This window comes from Argopecten irradians, chromosome 13 (assembly GCF_041381155.1).
Source record: "Argopecten irradians isolate NY chromosome 13, Ai_NY, whole genome shotgun sequence".
In the NCBI taxonomy this organism is placed as follows: Eukaryota; Metazoa; Mollusca; class Bivalvia; order Pectinida; family Pectinidae; genus Argopecten; species Argopecten irradians.
In genome coordinates, this window is record NC_091146.1 from 30,483,914 (window position 1) to 30,503,308 (window position 19,395).

The window sequence follows — 19,395 nt, forward strand, 5'->3', positions numbered from 1 at the left end:
CTTACCTTGGTTAGTTTATACATGTATAGTAGAAGTGACATGGAAATGTAAATATACTGATATATACATATAGGACAGAGATCTTGGACAATCTGATTAAAATACAGATCCTTAAAACCGCTCCGTTACATAGAGGATCTGACAATATCCCATAGGGGGTCATGTCCAGATGACCTTTATAGCCATTTCGTTATTTCGTTATTTCGTTATTTCGCCTCACAAAAGCGATAATAAACTGTAACTAATTCTCATATTCCCGTGATAGATAGCAGTTCCTGAGATTATTCTGTAGAGAGTGGATCGTGCCCTCGATCTAATCGAAACGGTATAGATAAGGTAAGTATGTACAGAGAAACAACAACACGCATATATATATATATACATTCGTATTATCAAAAAGTTAGAAACGACTGTCAGTATACTAGCACTGTATTTGAATTACGTCTTGAATATTTATGTGAATATACAAATATGCGTATATACAATTATGAATTTGTTTCTAATATTTCTTCAAATGTACGAATGCATGAATGGTTGAAATGATAGAGAGATATGTACACAGTAATAGGCAAGATGAAAGGTTTGTTATCAGGTTGTCATAAGACATTTGAATAAAATTACGAAATAGTAATTATAGCATGCATCTTTTCTATCTCACAATCTTGTTATTTCATTTACAATTTTAATTCAATACCCCACATGTATCTATAGGGAAACAAACTGATGAAACTGTTAAGTTATGCCGTTATGAAACAAGTTTTTGTTTTTTTTTTTTCAAAGACTGATTGTTGTTTATCATGTTTATCAAACTCTGGTTAGTTAATCTTTACATTTTAAAGAGAGACTAGTTTTATCTGACGAAAGTTTAGATTCAATTCAGTTATTTTATTACCTTGAGCCTTTCGGCTCATCGGTTAGAAACAAAGCATACACACAAACACAATATACAGAATACACACTTACATAATTGTACATCCATACAAAACACCCACTTTCACCATACATACATGTACACTGACACAAAACAATAAGTATCTATTATGTGTCTTATGATAAATGTGATAAATAGTAGTCAATTATTGAGGGACTTGTTTATGTTTCTCACCTATATTCACCTAAGCACCACATTTATTATTCATAAAATAGTGTGTCTAAATAGAGATCCAATATCCTGATGTGTTACTTCAGATCAAATAACCAGCAACTAACAATTTGCAAGAAATTTCGCCATGGAATGTAGTATAAAGTCGAACGCCATGATTATCAATCAATCAATCAATGGGTTGAATTATTGAAAGCCAGTTCAGGCTTCTGGTAAAGAAGGTACATTCAGATTTGTTCTTAATGTGGATGAATACATTTCCAGGTAACCAATCGGATTAACGATAGGTTGGAAATGACCAATGAGAGGCGACATAGGCGTTTACACAGCCGTAAACTTCACCCGCTACATTGTATTACCGTATGAATGTTTTATGTATTTCGATGAACAGGTACAATGCCAACAAGAGGAACACTTAGCCAATGGTCAGCATTAGTCTTATTGGTGGCAATATGCGGTAAATTTTATTTTTAACTACAGCTATGCTTTAACAACATTGAATTGAATTTTTATGATGACTTATGCTTTGTCGCTTTGGAAAAGTCGAGTGAAACAAATACCATACACAACCTATTTTTTGTAACAAATCGATAAATTCCAATGTATAAATGTATAAAACCAATATAACTACAACAACCGACATTTTTTTAAGAATGTCACGTCAAAATGTATTGTGAAATTCCATCGATCAACGCTATGTTGTTCCGCCGCCCTCGATATCATGACGTCACGTCATTTTTCCTGGCGTCATTTTGTGATTGTGTGACAAATATGATCATAGTGTTGTATGGGTAAGTGCTGTCTGTCGATAATCTTTAAAAATAAAGATGCTCCACCACCGACAGAGCATAAATGATACTTATCATTTAACAATAACTGATGTATCATCGTGTAAGTACATGTATACGCTTTGGGTGCAGGCGCAATCAGTACTTTATTCTTTATAGGACATAGTGCCACGGGTTTTTTTCGGAACGCATTTGAACTCATTTTCATATTTTAATATTAAAATAAAATAAGAAGCCCAAACCTTTTAATGGTGGTAATGGTGTTAAGTAACTAACTTTTATAACCGAAGAAAATACTTAATCGTCTGCCGCTCTTCTTGATAGAAAAAAATGCCTTTCGTCAGCGGTGCAGCATTTTTATATATTCCTTGTGAATTTTCCCGCGTCGATTGAAACCTGCCCTGTTTTCCATTATCTAGGAGTGATATCCAGCGACCCCGAGTTTGTTGCACTTGTCAACCCGTGCCGAAATCAGGACGTTATCTGCCCAGTCACCTGTAGTATTATGAAGATGTCAGGTTCTACCAACTGTGAATTCTGCTTCTGTAAAAACCCATTAGATTCAGGTGAACACTTTGTATTATATATTTTAATTTTTAAAAATTGATGTCACTTTGTTTAATTTCATAAGGGTTTGACAAAAATGTTTGCTAACTACAAACATGTGTTTCTCATAGCCCCTGAAAATAAAACACGGTGACATCGGTGCATATATTTGTTTCAGACTGCTTGACAATATATATTTTATAAGACGTTTTAATGTAGGATATATTTTCAACAGTGTTGGTATCTTTCAGGTTTAATATCTGTCTTTTGAATGAATGTTGCAGGATAAACAGTGTCATAAAATATAAGCTGTGTTTTTGGGCTCGGTCAGAATGAAAAAAAGTCGTTCGCAACAAGTTTGCCAATTTTGTCTTTCATTACTATCGCCAAAATACAGCTTATATTTTAAACATACTCCATGAGTTTAAATGAGTGTTCATTTTATAAAACTTGTCTTCTTATTTTTGCGAGCTTTGGCGAGCAAAAATTAAAACATCGAAATAAGTTTCATAAAATCGTATATGACATAAGTACTTCTTTAAGATGATTTTTATCACAACTACAAAAACCTTTATTTTGAAAAATGTCAATGGCAAGATATTTTGCAAAAGTTCACCGTGCTCCATATTTTGTAACGATGCAATACAAATGACAGGAATCTGCAAAAGGAACGCAAGTCATAAATGCAACGCCAGCTTGGCTGTAACCCGGAACGCCTACATTTTAAAAACCTCTACCAGCAAGTAAATATGTATGTTGTTATAACAATTATAGTCTGTATCATAAAGGTAACTTTACCTGTGTGTGATCTACCTGGATTTTTTTTTACCTGGACATATATACTATGTTTTGCACTATGGGCAAAAGGTCGTCAGATGGATTTTAGTAATTGTATCTAGAGGTATCCGTATATATATTTTTTGCAAAGACGAACAAAAAATAGCAAACGAAAATAAAAGATATTCATCACCGATATTTCTGGCCATACAAAACAGCACTATACATTTTTTATGACAATATTTCTCTCTATCAATTTCGAATGAATTTCTTAGAGACAAACATCGTAATGTTAGTTTAAAGAAGAAGAAAATAGATTTTGGGCTTGCCGAGGGTTTTGCAACATTTTGTGATCCCGAGGGTAGAATTTCCCTATCCTTCATATCCACTTATGAAAGAGTATTTTTTCTTTCATACCTCGACGTTTTATTGCAATTTTACAACTATGCATGGGTATCCATACAATACAGCCTCAGGCGGCATGAGTGTATTACCCTAGACCAGCCAGTATTACACCCGTAGGTATGAAAGAAATAGTATATATATATCAAAAAATACTCCTATTACTATATAAAAACTTTATATTGTATATAGGAGTATTTTTTATATATGTAAACTATATATTATTGACAGAACGTCAAACTCCTGTGATATAATGTACATGTAATATTGATGAATTATCTAGTAAACTACTATAATTATTACTATAATTTGCACGCATAGGTAAACTCCAGTTAAGTAGAAAAAGTACATGTATAGGAAACTTGTATGAAACAGACTATAATTACCCTTTCTTTGATCTTTTTACCTATTGTTATAGAATGTAGGCGTAGCGGGAACACACCCAACGCCATACTTGTTTGAATTAAACTGATTTTTTTTCTTTAGTAGCATGGCCTGATCCTACAACAACAACAGAGAGGCCAACCACCCCACGGACAACTACCCTACCCCCCGGGCACTACTTCGTGAACAACGTCCATTATGTAGAGTTAAAGAATCCTTGCGTACTGTCTAACGCTATGTGTCCTGTGACATGTAGGCGTGGCAATATTACCATGGCGACTGGAACCACGTGTGAGAAATGTGAATGCCCGGATATGCATCATAGATGTAAGTTGTTTACAAAAGTAAGGGAGTCCACAATTTGTTTGAAATACATATATGATCTTAAATGAGTGTTTAGTTTAGATTTTATGAAGCGAGTCTAAGACGTTTTTATATTTGCGAGCATTGGAAATGAACACAAATTTAAGATACTTTTTATCACATAATTACAAAAACTTACATTTCAAAGAAACTCACGTCAAAATGTATTGCGATAATCCAGCGGATGCTGCCATTTTGTGCAGCCGTAATCGAATTCTTGACGTAAAGTCATTTTTCCTGACGTCATTTTATTATTTCTGTCTTGACGTCACAATGAATTTTTAGCCATTGAAAATCACTCCAGGTCATATAACACAAGTGGCATATGCATAAAATATTACACGGTCGAAATCACTGGTTATCAGGCAGATTATGTAATAGATATCCTAATTAACACTCATGTGTCTTAGATGATCTGATAACATCCCATATGGGGTTACGTTTCGATAACCTTTCAAATTAACCAATCAAATTGCAAATCGTAACAAGGACGAGATGTATTCTTAAACAGCGAATGTCTTGAAATATTTCAGTAGACGGCGAACAGTCGATTGTTGTGGGAAGACGAGAGGTCATGTCTGAAAGACTCACGCCATCAGGTAAAGTGACTTAAGATAGTAAAGTCAGGGGGAGAGCTTAAATTACGTACTACTTTACTACTAGGTGGAGTGTAATTCAATCGGTTTAATCAGAGATATTCCGATACGTTTGCTTTCGCGGAAAATTTGAATATTAAAACGTATCGGAATACCTCTGACTAAACAGATTGAATGACATTGCAGGGGAAGTCACTCTTATCGCTCTTCACTAGGACGTTGCTTTCGATGTCACAAGTCAGAAAGCGCCGGCAATTTTGGATTAAAACATTGCGTTTGACTATATAGATATCGTTTATATGCTTTTGCATGGTTTGTGTGTGATTATGGATTATCGAAGGACTGATGCGTGATTATGTCTCTAGGAAAAAAGGTATACTATTGTGAAAAAATTAACTTTAATCGAGTTGGGGGTAAAAAATCCAATATGGCGACTGTCGTCCCTTTCTCTGTTTTATAGCAAATATCCCGATTTTTTAATAATTTTTCAAATCTCGTATTTTTTTGAAAAAAAAAAATCACATGACTGTCATATATACTCATCAGTCCATCCTCCAAATACAAAAAAATGTATGACAACATCCATTTTCATTGAGTTGGCACCCTGTGATTATAAACGGTTTAGGCACTTTATTTTTGAATTGGTCAAACAATGTAAATCGATTGTGTCCAAATTTTCGCGTGATTTCCACAGAGCAAGTTGGGCTGCGTACAATTGCACGCTGCGTTTCTATATTGTGAGAGAACGTTGTACAAATGCCATACATTTGACAAAACTAATGGAAAGAAAAAACCTTTCTGTCCGACCATCCGTGTATGTTCCGAGAAAATGAGAAAAATGATTTTAAAAAGATATTATCATTGTTTGTTCTTCTTTGACTAAAAAGGCACATCAAGTCGATGGAATCGTTCAGTACGACGGTAAAGGAAGGCGACCGGGCTCTTTTACTTTGAGCGTTTGTTCATTAGGATAAATTACATAGAAATTATCGATGAAAATATCGATTTTTTTCCCTGTTTAACCCAAAATTTCTCATTCTAAATTAATTTTCTTGCAGTCAACTACTATCTCAGTCGATAGATCACGACATGATTTACCTAATTGTAAAATATCATTTAAAATATCGATCGGTTTCCTTATTACAGAAGGAAATATTCTGTTGTTGTTAATGTATTAAACCAAATTTCATTCGCGTTTCAGAACATTCACCTTCGCCGAACTAACATCGAACTGCGGAAGATATTACTAAATAATTTGTCTACATAACTCTTCTTGAATTTACCTTGATTGCGAATTTACCTTGAATTTACCTTGATTGCGAATTTACCTTTATCGCAAAATTCGCGAAAATAAATCGGACGCGAATAAAAGTTACAATCTAATTAAAAAAAAATAACGCACTTTGATTTTTTCCAAATTGTGTTAAATATGGTGCATTGTTACTTCCCACTTTGAAAAAAATAACGCAAAATTATTTCAAAGTGCGTTGAATAAAATGAATATTCAACGCTTTGCAAAAAAAAACAAAAACAAAAACAAAAAAAAAACCCAAAAAAAAACAAAAAAACAAATGTCAAAAAGACATGTTCCTCTTTTATTTAGATATATATATATTAAACATAGAACCTTACGCTACTCTTTTCAGAAAATAAAACTTCAAGATACTTGTTGAAGGGGGTGTCACTATTACTTAGGGTTTTCATGGATACGTTTACAGTATTAGAATAATAGTACAGTACAATTTAATTTGTTGTTGCAGATGAAATGCCAAGAGAACAACCATTTTATCCGTACCGACAGCAGATGCCTGTACAGCCTGTTCCACAAAGTATGTAATCCATGATACTTACGTTATGTTGTTTGATTGGTTAATTAATTTATGATAAACATTCTATTTATAGCTGTGTTGATTTCAGCACCATGTACACTATGGTTTGTATGTGGTTCAGGCTTGCGTTTGGAATATAAGACTCTTTCAGGTGTGGATATGAAGGAGAGGGATATTCTACCCGCGGGTCACAAAATCTTGTAAAACCCAAGATTTGCTGAGGGTTTACGACATTTTGTAAACCCGAGGTTAGAATATCCCTATCCTTTATATCCACGTATGAAAGAGTATTTTTCTCTCATACTTTGACGTTTTATTGCAATTTTACCACTATGATTTCGCGCCATTTTGGAATAAATTCGAAAAAAAATGCGACAGCAAATCAATTCTCCATACATGAAAATTGTGTGATATTTCCAACGCAAATCATGCTGTTTGTATCTTTTAAGTAAACCCATGCTAGTTTCTGAAAAAAAGGTTAAAATTTTACCGAGAAAAAGTAATAATGTTAATGCTGTGACTTTACGAGATTTTAATGCATGGGTAGCCATGAAATGCAGTTTCAGGCGACACAAATGTATTGACCTGGAACAGCCAGTATTACACAGGTAGGTATGGGAGAATATCGAGTACCGTCTGCCCAATTTATCTTGCTTTTTGCTGACATGCACAAAAATAACACTAACCCATACGGTCATAATAATTAAACTATCAACGGATAAAACTCCCAATGAATGTAGACCGTTCCCACGTACAAACTGAGACCACAGAACCACGTGACTTCCCATAGACAACAATGTCAGTGATGTCACTGTCTAGGTTAAATGACATTTTCAAGTCTGACCCTTTGTTGCTAATGTAATGTTAATGATCAAATATTTAGAATTTAATAAATAAATACTTTACCAAATTATAACTAATATCTCGACATTTCTTATCAGCGATGTAGTTTTCAAATCACCTTGACGTTTTAATTAAATGACTGATTTAAAGATTTGTTGGCATATTTCATGAACATTTAATCATACATTATTATAATATTTTGTTACATTTGTACAATGATGCACCATCGGGTTAGAAATAAACTTTATATTTCGTTTATTTATAATAGCGAACTTCCATGAATTTAGAACATAGACTTTATATTTTGTTATATTCATGACAGTGATTCAGTATGAATTTTGAAATAGACTTTATATTTTGTTATATTTATGACAGTGATTCAGTATGAATTTTGAAATAGACTTATATTTTGTTTCATTTATAAAAGCGAATATCCATGAAGTTTGTAATATATTTTACATATTTTGTTATAATTATAACTGTGATGTAGAATGGATTCTAAAATAGGCTTTATATTTCGTTATATTATTACAGTGATTCGGCATGATTTTTTTGATTATCCTAAGGCTTATGTTTTGTTACATTTATTTCATGAATTTTGAAATAGACTATATATATTGTTATATATATTAAAGTGATTCAGCATTTATTTTGAAATATTTAATATTTCGTTATATTTATTAACAGTGATTCACCATACATTTTGAAATAAACTTTATATTTCGTTACATTTATACTAGGAATGTACCATGAATTCTGGAATAGACCATGCATGCCCTTCTTCACGTGCCCTATACTCTCCTGCCCTCATGGTCAGCACATGCCAGTCCAGCAGAACGGATGTCGCATCTGTCAATGCGTAGAAGGTCAGAGTCACGATTACAGCAAAAACGATGATAATTGAACGAATCTTCGCTTATATCATATTTTGGAATTTTGACTTTAAACGACAAAGATTATAATGTATCGGATTACTTAACTTTAAACATATTTTATTGTAAAACACAAAAGGATCAGGAACAAGTTATTCCAACTTAAACAGCCGTCTCCTTATATTATAACACAATTGATATATTATACATGATGACTTTGATATGGAATACAGATTAAACAATTCAAATAATAGTACTTTAGATAAATTTGATAATAATTGTGTAGTAAAAACTTTTGTATGGTTAAAGCTTATATGTATGTTCAGAATCTTCCACAGGACCTAATATACGATTGCACATGTTCAAAATTTTTACAATTTACCTCCAAAGCCAAATTTTCATCACCAAAAAGCAGCAAATTAAGGAGTATTTCCAGATTTTGCTCTTTCATTTCGCTTATTAACTTTGTACGGGCATCTAAATAGTTAGGACAGTCTAAGAAATAATGATAAACATTTTCACAATGATTTCCACAGGTAATTTTCTGTCACCATAGCTAAAATAGATTGGTCGATGAGAGATTATTTATTGGGAAAGAGCAATCTTAAAAGAAGTAATAGGTAATGACTTAATATCATTTTCTAAATTATTCCAGTTTCTTAAAGCAGAAGGTAAGAAAGACTTGAGAGTAAAGAGATTCATTTTTTTGCAAATTATGGAAAACCGAAATTATTCTTGGTACTTCTCTTTGTGCCCTTTCTAACTTGTCTGAATCATCTAAAATAGGTAGTATAAATGACTTATAAATTTGTAAAAGGATATTACGGTTTAGCATATATTTAAGTTTATGCAATACATTTATTTTCTTCATAACAGATTTGTAGATTTCAGTGACATGTTCCGACCAATATTGAATTAAAATTGACTAAAATGTAGAAAGTTTCCATCAAAAATCAATTCAAAATCTGCATTAATGTCATTCAAGTTAGAAATGAAGAGCACTTCAGTCTTATTTGAATTAAAAGATAAAATCCGTCTTTTTGCCCACCTATTATCTTTTCTAAGTCGCTGTTAAGTGCATTTCCATCAGCAATATCGATTATGAAGATAACAAAAAGAAGTGGACCAAATATTGAGCCTTGAGGGACTCCAGCCATAATCCTCCCAATTTCGGAAAATGAATTATTAATAAATACGTTTTGTTTTCGGTTACTAAGATACTATTCTAACCATACCATTTCATAAGTAGACCTTTGTGCCATACCGGTCAAAAGCTTTTGAGATATTACAAAAAGCATTCAAGTATGTTTTTTTTCTTCCAGATTTATACTAATGTTATGAAAAAATTATATCAATTGATATACTGTTGAATGTCCCTGTATAAAGCCCGATTGGAACTGGAAAAATAACGAATTTTCAAGGAAATAATTATAAATATGCTTATAAACTACCCTTTCAAATACTTTTTCCAACATTTGAAAGGAGATATATAGGTCGATAGTTAGAAATGGAGTGTTTATCTCCCTTTTCAAAAAGTGGCATTACTTTAGCAAGTTTCCACATATCTGGGAAACACAAGATGATAGGAATAGATTAAAGAGAATTTTAAAAGTTTGCAAACAGAGTCAGCAGTGTAATGTATTGGATCTTCATGAATTGGTTGTAGATGTCTCTTAGATTTACATACAACAAATAAATTTACAGGACATTATTATGTGACAACACTTAGGAACGATCATCCTCGATATCCCAGGGGTTCCAATTACTTGTGCAGAGATCGTAAGTGATCGGAAGCCCTGGAGTATCGAGGATGAGGAACGATATAATCGTTAAACAACAACTATAGGGTATTAGAAATAACAAAACTAAGCCAACAAAAATCTATACTAAAATCGATTATCGTGTATCAACACGCACAAAAAGTATAAAGAAGAATGTCAGTCATCGTATCTTCATCGACAGTCAAACTAACCCAAGTAAACCAAGATTTGGGCCAAATCATGATTCATGCGAGGTGCTGGTCAAAACGACGTGTTTTAAAATTCGATTATAAGAATAAACAACTATTAGCTTCCAAAAAGCTAAGAAGGGTACCACACAGCAATATTAGGAAGCAATGATAGGAAAGCTAGACTAATTGTTCCGTTCACAATAAGCTGGCATAGTTCTTAAGACAATTCATTTTTGAAGAATGATAATTTTAAATGCTTTCACATTCAATGCAAAAGATAATCAACTTCATGATATTCATGAAAGGGCTACCTGCCCGAAACAAAAAATAAAAGTTTCTTTAAAACAATCTCAACATAATAAATTGATAACGATGGGCAAAGATGTGGTTAAACCACAAAACAAATTTAAATTTACATATTAACAGAAACATATCTAATATATGTTTCTGGTATTAACAGCAATGGTTCTTGTCTTTGTTTTGCCGTCTGGCACAGTAATAGTCAACTGACGCGTTGTATTTGGCCAACATCGGGAAACATAATAGACCTGCGTGATGAAAATTAACGTTTTGAACATTTTAATAAAATTGTTTAGAAGCTAGGGATAGTGGACTTTTTCCTAACACTATCAAATTTTCCGTCTAATATACCATGTACGAATTGCGGATATACTTGGACAAGTTGGTGAAATACATACACATATAAACAAGCGTAATATTTAGGTTAAAATTGCACTTTACTTTAACGCATACAGTTCCAAAAATATCCTCTAAGTAATATCTAACATTTTGCTTCAGCATCACCCATGTACGGAGAGTTACTACAAGTAGGTCATGATCAGCTAGCGAACAGTTAGGCTATATATAGTTGAACAAAACTCGGCAAGTCACCGACATTTGAAACCTTTCTCTAGACTTACCCTTATATTCTATTTAGTACATGTAGCGCCGCCTTGTGTGATTTCTGAGAATAATGCTCGACAACCAGGAAAAAACTTTTTCTCTGGGTTTATTCCCCACTGGTACCCCTTACACATATGAAATCTTCAACAACAAGTAACCAATCAACACACGAAAATAGATTTGGCCAACCGATCAAAGTGACCAGATTTTTTATAACTATGTGAAATCCCAACAACATGGCAACCTAAGCGACCGATTATAATAGCTATAGTCCTGGGATGGTAACATATATAATATTTTCTTATCTTTGTTGGATTCGTTATTTCAGATCACCATCCCGTACAAATTACCCAGAACCCGTCAACAACAACGAAGGTTACAACGCCACCTTCAACGATCGGTAACTCTGTCCAATTTTTACAATGAAATATGCACAAATTCTGTATGCCAATCAAGTTCTCCTCCAAATTATATTTCGTAAGCATTTTGTACATCTCAAAACGACTTGAGACATTGTAACGAAATCGTAATATCATGAAGAACAATGCTATTTTTCTGACATTATAAATACATAACGTCGTATATATGATTTAGTTTGATTTCGTTTTGTTTCGCTTTGCTTTCGTTTTGCACTTTATATGTACCCTCAAATAAGCTAATGAAAGGCTAGTCACGGTTTCGTAACAGATACATGTAGGGGTCTTTTATATCAGGTCTAAACAAAATGTTTGTACTTCCACCCGTTTGCTCGAGCGAATGGTCCATAAAATTTTAAAGCATGTCGTTTTAAATCTGTGATTGAAGACCCAGCTAATTTTCTGGAGATGTTCTGTCTGCCACGAGCAGACGACTGCCCATCATCATGTCACGTGACTAACTACAGAGTTGACAATTGGAACTGTTACCATTGTTCTTGTCCTGAAGGCAAGTACTCAACTTATCTTAGCGGGTAATTATAGTGTATATTAGCGGATATTTCCAGTGTATTTTACCAGATATTTACAGTGTATTTTAGCGGATATTTACAGTGTATTTTAGCGGATATTTACAGTGTATCTAAGCGGATATTTACAGAATATTTTAACGGATAACTACAGTATATTTTAGCGGATAAGTACAGTGTATTTTAGCGGATATTTACAGTGTGTTTTAGCGGATATTTACAGTGTATCTTAGCAGATATTTACAGTGTATCTTAGCAGATATTTACAGTGTATTTTAGCAGATATTTACAGTGTATTTTAGCGGATATTTACAGTGTATTTTAGCGGATATTTACAATGTGTTTTAGCGGATATTTACAGTGTATTTTCCAGTTTAGAAGAGTAGAAGTGAATGTTTTTGCGATTTCTTCATTTCGCATTGATGTCCTTTTCGCCATAAATAAAGCCACACGACTCAGACATTTACAAATTATTACGCAAGGGCAATTTTTGCGATCATGTGACCTTCGCGTCATTAGCGGAGATTGCCCTCTCGCGTAAATTTCCAATTTCAAATTAGTAATTTTGAAGTATTAGCTCCACCAAGTTCAACACAAGTAAACCTTAGCAACCACGGTAATATTGAACGTTTCCGTACAACGTAAATGTCATGGTCTACAGTATCTTGCTGTGGTTTTACTGTACATACAGTGCACATTTTGTTTTCAAGATTGCAAAATACAATGAAAATTAAATTACTTTACATCTTGTTACAAGTGAAGATGCAGTAGTACACTATTTATAGACTTGCTAATAAAACATGATTTATAATTAATAGGTCAAACATTCATAGCCCTACAACATCCCTGTGACGTCACTGCCTATGTTTGCCCATCGAAGTGTTCTATCAGAAATACGGAAACCAGCTCTGATCCTACCTCTACCTGTCAGCTATGTGACTGCACGAACTTATCACCAGGTAAAGTAATGGTAAAACAATCATGATTCGCAATGGTCCATAGACAAGTAGACTGATTCCCTTCACTTTGTGAAGCGCATGCAAGGGAGGTTACTGAGGTGGGAACAAGTCTACAGAGTACCGTTTACTGACTTTCTTTAACAGCTGTTATTTTTTTCTCGATTTTCATTTCGAAACAAGTTCTCGAAGATTAAAATTCGCGGATTGAAAAATCAAGTGGAAATTCCTACCAATACTATGTTGAAGACGGTAAATTGCGGAGAACGCTTTCGCGAATTTACTTGTATCACGAAATAAGTTATCAAAGGGCTTTTATATTTTGCATAAATAATTCCACCACAATCTCTTAAACATTTCTTTAGATCGCTCGTAGCCGATTTAATTAAACACAACCAAATATGATACTGAAATTGGAAATGTAATATAAATACTATTTCTCGGTCTTGTGATGACGCAATGACAGCTAATGTACTTTGAAGCTCTATGTGGTAAGCATTATGTCTATAGACTATAATGAATGAATGGGACCTAGGTGAATATACTAGCCGCAATATTCTAATCGGCTAGCGTTGTCTTCAGGTCGACCGTTTAAGCGTGGGACTAGTATCAATGCCTAGGTGAATACAAGCCGCAATATTCTAATCCGATAGCGTTTTCTTCAGGTCGACCGTTTAAGCGTGGGACTAACTAGTAAGTCATGGGTCTCAGTTAGATCGTGTTCCTTAAGCGAAACGGTTCTTAATTCTTAAAATGTAAAAGCGAAGATAAAGTGATTTGCTGTGGGCTATTTGTATTTCCTGTATAAGAGCTTTTTAGTTTTCATTATAGCTGGCAGTGTTATTCGAAGATGAAAAAGCAAAAATGGATTGATTTTCTTTAGTCTATTTGTATCTTCTCATTAAGCAGATTTTAGCTTCCATTGCAGCTGGCGGTATTATTCGGAGATTTCTTGTCGGTGACTTTGGTCCCGGTCCTGGTCACAACTCACATGTAGCATACTCCGGGCCAGTTCAAGGCGGGAATGGATTTGACAACAACAAATATATTCAGGATGGCTTTAATTATATCAATTCAAAACCACAAGGTAAGACATTTTACAAGTCGTAATAAAGAGCCTGCAAACCTCCTAAATCAGTTTAGTGCAAGACTAGGAAAGCAGAGGCCACGAGTTTAATCCCGATCGAGCAAAACTGAACCTCTCACTTGCAGAGAGGTGTATTGCTATTTGGAATCGCTAATTTTAAGTACAATGATTTGAGATAGCAATGCGTTGATGCATAAGAAATTTAACTTCAGACGAGATATTTAAAAAGGACGACAATTAATTCAAACTTGAAGTCACATATGAACTAACATACAACTGAACTAAATTGTGGTCATTTAACATTAATGTCTTTAACATGTTCAGTTTTTCTTTTTCTTCGGTGTGTTTTTTTTGATGAATTATTTAGTTACATATCTATTGCATTCAAACTGAACCAAACTTATATATGAAAAGTTACAGTTTTTATCTATTAGTTATACAGTATAGTCGGCTTTTCTCACAGCTTTTGCATTTTCGCAATTCGCTTTTGATCTTGGAGTGGTATCAAAGATTCGTGTTAAATGCCAAATTTTAACCCATCAAAATAGCATGTTAATATATACATATTTCTTTCCTTAACTAGAAACAACAAGTCAGTTACCAGTAAATACCCGGATGACAACTCCGATGACCCCGACAGGACCAGTATCCACTGAGGACCCCGAGAGCCTTTGTCTGACCAACCAAGAGGACTGTCCGGTCCAAATATGCAGGCTACAGACAATTGGTCACAGCTGCCATCTATGTCTATGTGGTGATAGTAAGGTCGTATTTAATTACGTTAGGAATATGTAATGATTTTGCCATAGATCGTATACTTTTAATAAGTTCCCAATAAGAATATAACCTACCTTTACGACCACCTATGTATAAAGACCACCTGTTTAATAAGAACACTTTCTTAGTGCCCCAAATGGCAAATTTTCAGCACAATTCAACCTCTGTATAAATACCATCTGCTTAATACAATGTTATCTGTGTATAAAGACACCCATAGCAAAATTGGAGGCCACAGGTCATTTGATGTAATCAAAAGAATCGAATAACGGTACACTGTGGTTTACTCTGTGGCTTTGGAGTTGAAAACCACTCTCTCTGGTCTTCATAGAAAGTCTCTGCAGACCTATAATTGGTCCTGACTTGCCTCTAGTTATGCTATATGATAGTCCAAATGTGAATATAACGTCAGTGATAATAAACCCTGGCGTAGCAAGGGTATATAATTAAGAGAAAATATACTAAGTCTGTACAAATGTAGGAACAGAAATCATGTTTCGACCTTGGTTTAATTTGTATGCAATATTTTCATATGCAAACACTATTTATCTTGATTTAGTATATTTCCGGGATTCTGATGTCGAGAAATTCCATATCTTGCACAAAACGACTACTTCTAAACTTCCGGCAACTTCAACCGTTGCGTCATCGTCCATATCGACAACAGCTCCATCTACGGCTATCCCCACAACGCATGCGCACTCAACTGCATCATCATCGACGTCTAGACCGACAACGACACCTCCTACAACCATCTCATCAACGCGTGTACGATCAACTAAAATTACATCGACAGGCGCATCCTCAGTCATAGTTCCGGTGACAAAGGTGACGCAACTTCCAGTTTCTGTTACAACAACGACTGTATCAAAGTCATGCTACAAATGTAACGAGACAAATTGTAAGCAAAGTGATTTGGACGCATGTGCAACGGGGATGGACTACTGTATGAACACCATTAGACAGGACAAGAACGGACTTCGAGAGTTCAGACGGGAGTAAGTAATACCAAGACAAAAACAATGAATGTCAATATGGTATAATTTAATATCGTTGATTTCCTAATGGTTGACCGTAAATTTCTGCTGCAAAACAATAACAATTTTGTTCATTAAATATATTTCTTTACATTATCTATGAAAGTGTAGCAGGTTTTACTTGTTTAGTAATACGGTCGCCTTCTACCCTTATGCTGGATGGAACTTTCATTTAGCTCATTCGGCAGAGCGGCGGACCAGTACATCCGGGGTAGCGGATTCGATCCCGGCTAGCGGTACATCATTTTTGTTCCGATACCAATTGCAGTCTAGTCATAAGATGTTGCACAGTTTTGTTGTTAAGTGTTGTAACATGCAATTTTATTGAAGTTTTGTCCTATTAAGCCAAGCATTAACCAAAGCACTCATTAATGATATAAATAGAACTTACATGGATAAAAAATAACGAACTGGCTAAAAAACATAATAACAACTTTATTTTATTTTCAGGTGTGTTGGAGAAAAGGAATGTTACGACAAATGGTGGATTCAATCAATGAATAATCCGGTTTGTCTTGGAATGTACAACAAGGACAAAGGTCCCGCAGATCAACCGGAAGTGTGCTATTTTTGTTGTAAGGGGCCTTCGTGCAATAGAGCGGCCCGGATAGAGGACTATAATCTGTATACTGGTGACGACCACGTGATTGGATAATAATTTAATGACTTCATCTGTCAATCGCAACCTTCGATGAAATTTCCGGTTAATTTTCCAAAAATTGTCAGGAAATGTCTCGGAGAAGCTATGATTGCAGTGAATTATGAATAGGGACACAAAATAAATACAAAAAATTGTGATGATTACCTTTATATTTTTTCTTTAATCTCATTTTTCTCTCGAAATATATGTATATAATCGACTTATGAAGTTTTTCATGAGGCTAAAGAGTATCGTCATCAATTTCGTACATCCTCAATACTCCATGGGTTTCGATCACCTACGATCTCTACGTCACTGGACTATCTCACTATCTCATAGTCATACTGAAGGCAACATAACAGAACAGGTAATTTAGTTCTTTGTTGTACATAAAAAAGTGTATAACCGTACACTACAGTTACTGTATGGTTTTGAAGTTGGGCTTTGCTCTCTCTATAGTCTTCAAAGGAAATCTTTTCTGGCCTATGATTGGTTCAGATTTTTTCCCTCTGATCTGCCTTCAGTTTTACTATGAGATAGTCGAGGGTTGTAGGGATCATAAATGATCGAGTAAGTATCGAGGATGGATTTCGTAGAAATATTCTTCAGGAATCTAATTCGAATTGAATATTGCATGAAAAGAACACCACAGTATCACAGAAAATATCTGATTCATGATACATGTCCGAGTGATGTAATTACACTGATACAGAAACACATCAATAATTAAAAAAGATAGCTTTAACTAGTCTGTCAAATATGGTGGCGTTTCCTGGGAACGATTTGCATTTATAATATTTTGCTTTTATAATATTGTACACATCATCAACAAAAAGGAATACTTAAGATATTCCATCGCTGACAGAGCATAATTGATTCTCGTCATTTGAACAATAACTGATGTTTAATGGTGTATATCTATGACTAATTAACACAAAAATAATATGAAATAATTAATTTTGTGTTTGGTGCATACGTAGTCAAATGAACAATCATATTTGATGCCTTTTAACCTTTTATTATAACACAACATTTATGCACTGTAAAATTCTTGTTTTTCATGCCTTACATGTGTTTAGATTTTTAGCCTAGTCATCTAAGCTATTGAAATAATGCCATTATGTACTTATCTCAAATTACAGCTATATATTATCTCGACGATTTAACTGCCAGAGTGACGATTTTGTATTTTGCTGTTAAACTTATTGTTTAAATACTAAATTGTATCCTAATTAACATATAGAAAAGTCTATTGTGAAATTGTATCAAAACGTCGAGGTATACGAAAAGAAAAATACACTTTCATATGTGAATATGAAGGATAAGAATATCCTTCCATCGGGATCACAAAATGTTCTAAAAATACATTTTGTGGCGCTCGGGTAGAAAATCCCTATCATTTTTATCCTAAGTATATGAGCCGTAAGGCTTCAAGCCGAATAAACACTTGAAGTATTGAACTCCGGTACATCGACAAATTAAACCAATATCACATTGTAAATGGTTTAATGATTGATAGTATCGACATTTGCACTCAAACATTTTAACTTAAGGTTACTCCAACCCCGATTTGTTTCTCGTAGATAAATGGATATATTTAGGATGCTACACCGCCGATGAATGGTATTTTGTATCTATTAAAACATGAGCAGATGAATTAGTGTTTTCCTTCAGTAACAACAAAAATGACTTACTTGAGAACTTAACACTACATATTGTACCGTGACCGAAAAGTTTGATGTTCTTAAAATAGGTTACTTCAATGTAAAAGTATTTAAGATAATCAATTGCGTCCGAAACGATATCCGTAACAGTTTTCCTGATATAGAATGAGACACTGATTGCACAAACAACAAAAGAAAAGCAGATGATTTTATATGTATTTTTGTGTTAATCAGATATATAGACAAGATCAAACATCAGTCATAGCCCAAATGATATAACTAGCCTTTCGTATATGCTCTGTCGGCGATGGAGCATCTTTAACACGATGGCAAAATAGCATTGTAATCAATATGTCGCCAACAGCCCACCCTAGGCACAACGAGCTCTCTAGAGACTCGGAAAACTTCGAAACCTTGCTAATGAAACGAATGGTCACAGCTTTGCTCTTTGCCATAAGCCAAATTCGATTGCTAACGGACGAGCGCACGTACTAATTAACATTATGTACAAGGTGATCATGACATGACGTGATTTTATTTTAACGTCATCAAGTTGGTATTCATAGTCGTATATTTCCATTCTACTTTCAGTTTCCCGTTTAATTTATGTTAAACCAGATGGGCAATATCTGGCTATGAACTCCAATCTGGTCAAGAGTATGAATATTTGACGTTTCCGCTGCGTCACTGAGAATGTATACACTGTATACTTACGCCTATACATAACGGTCAAATATTTTTAAAAGTGGTTTTAAAGTTGTGCGGTCTATGAAATCTAATGGTATTATCGTATTGACAAAATAACATGTATAAAAAATATTATCGCATAATTTTCATTTGTTAGCTTGTTTCAAACCGTTTTGTGTTGAACTATATTCAGAATCTGATGCTATGGCTGTTCCGTTTATTGAACTTGGTGACGTCAACACTAGCGC

The 19,395-nt window shown here is 34.1% G+C and overlaps 1 protein-coding gene across 1 annotated transcript; it reads left to right on the top strand.

Moving 5' to 3' along the window:
- The first annotated feature begins 264 nt into the window (after window positions 1-264).
- On the top strand, window positions 265-16,952 carry LOC138305454 (uncharacterized). Its single transcript, XM_069245689.1, has 14 exons — window positions 265-336; window positions 1,494-1,559; window positions 2,310-2,456; window positions 4,102-4,326; window positions 4,896-4,961; window positions 6,719-6,787; window positions 8,371-8,496; window positions 11,685-11,756; window positions 12,161-12,280; window positions 13,118-13,258; window positions 14,184-14,342; window positions 14,926-15,102; window positions 15,679-16,117; window positions 16,607-16,952. Exons 2-14 carry the CDS (start codon window positions 1,499-1,501, stop codon window positions 16,809-16,811), a joined length of 2,007 nt encoding a protein of 668 aa, XP_069101790.1. The 5' UTR covers window positions 265-336; window positions 1,494-1,498; the 3' UTR covers window positions 16,812-16,952.
- Window positions 16,953-19,395: the final 2,443 nt, after the last annotated feature.

Excerpts from the sequence above, each read along its gene's own strand:
- LOC138305454 (XM_069245689.1), top strand. The coding sequence starts at position 1,499 with ATGCCAACAAGAGGAACACTTAGCCAATGGTCAGCATTAGTCTTATTG. Across the intron at positions 8,497-11,684 it reads CATCTGTCAATGCGTAGAAG|ATCACCATCCCGTACAAATT; the intron begins GTCAGAGTCACG and ends TCGTTATTTCAG. Across the intron at positions 14,343-14,925 it reads TATCAATTCAAAACCACAAG|AAACAACAAGTCAGTTACCA; the intron begins GTAAGACATTTT and ends TTCCTTAACTAG.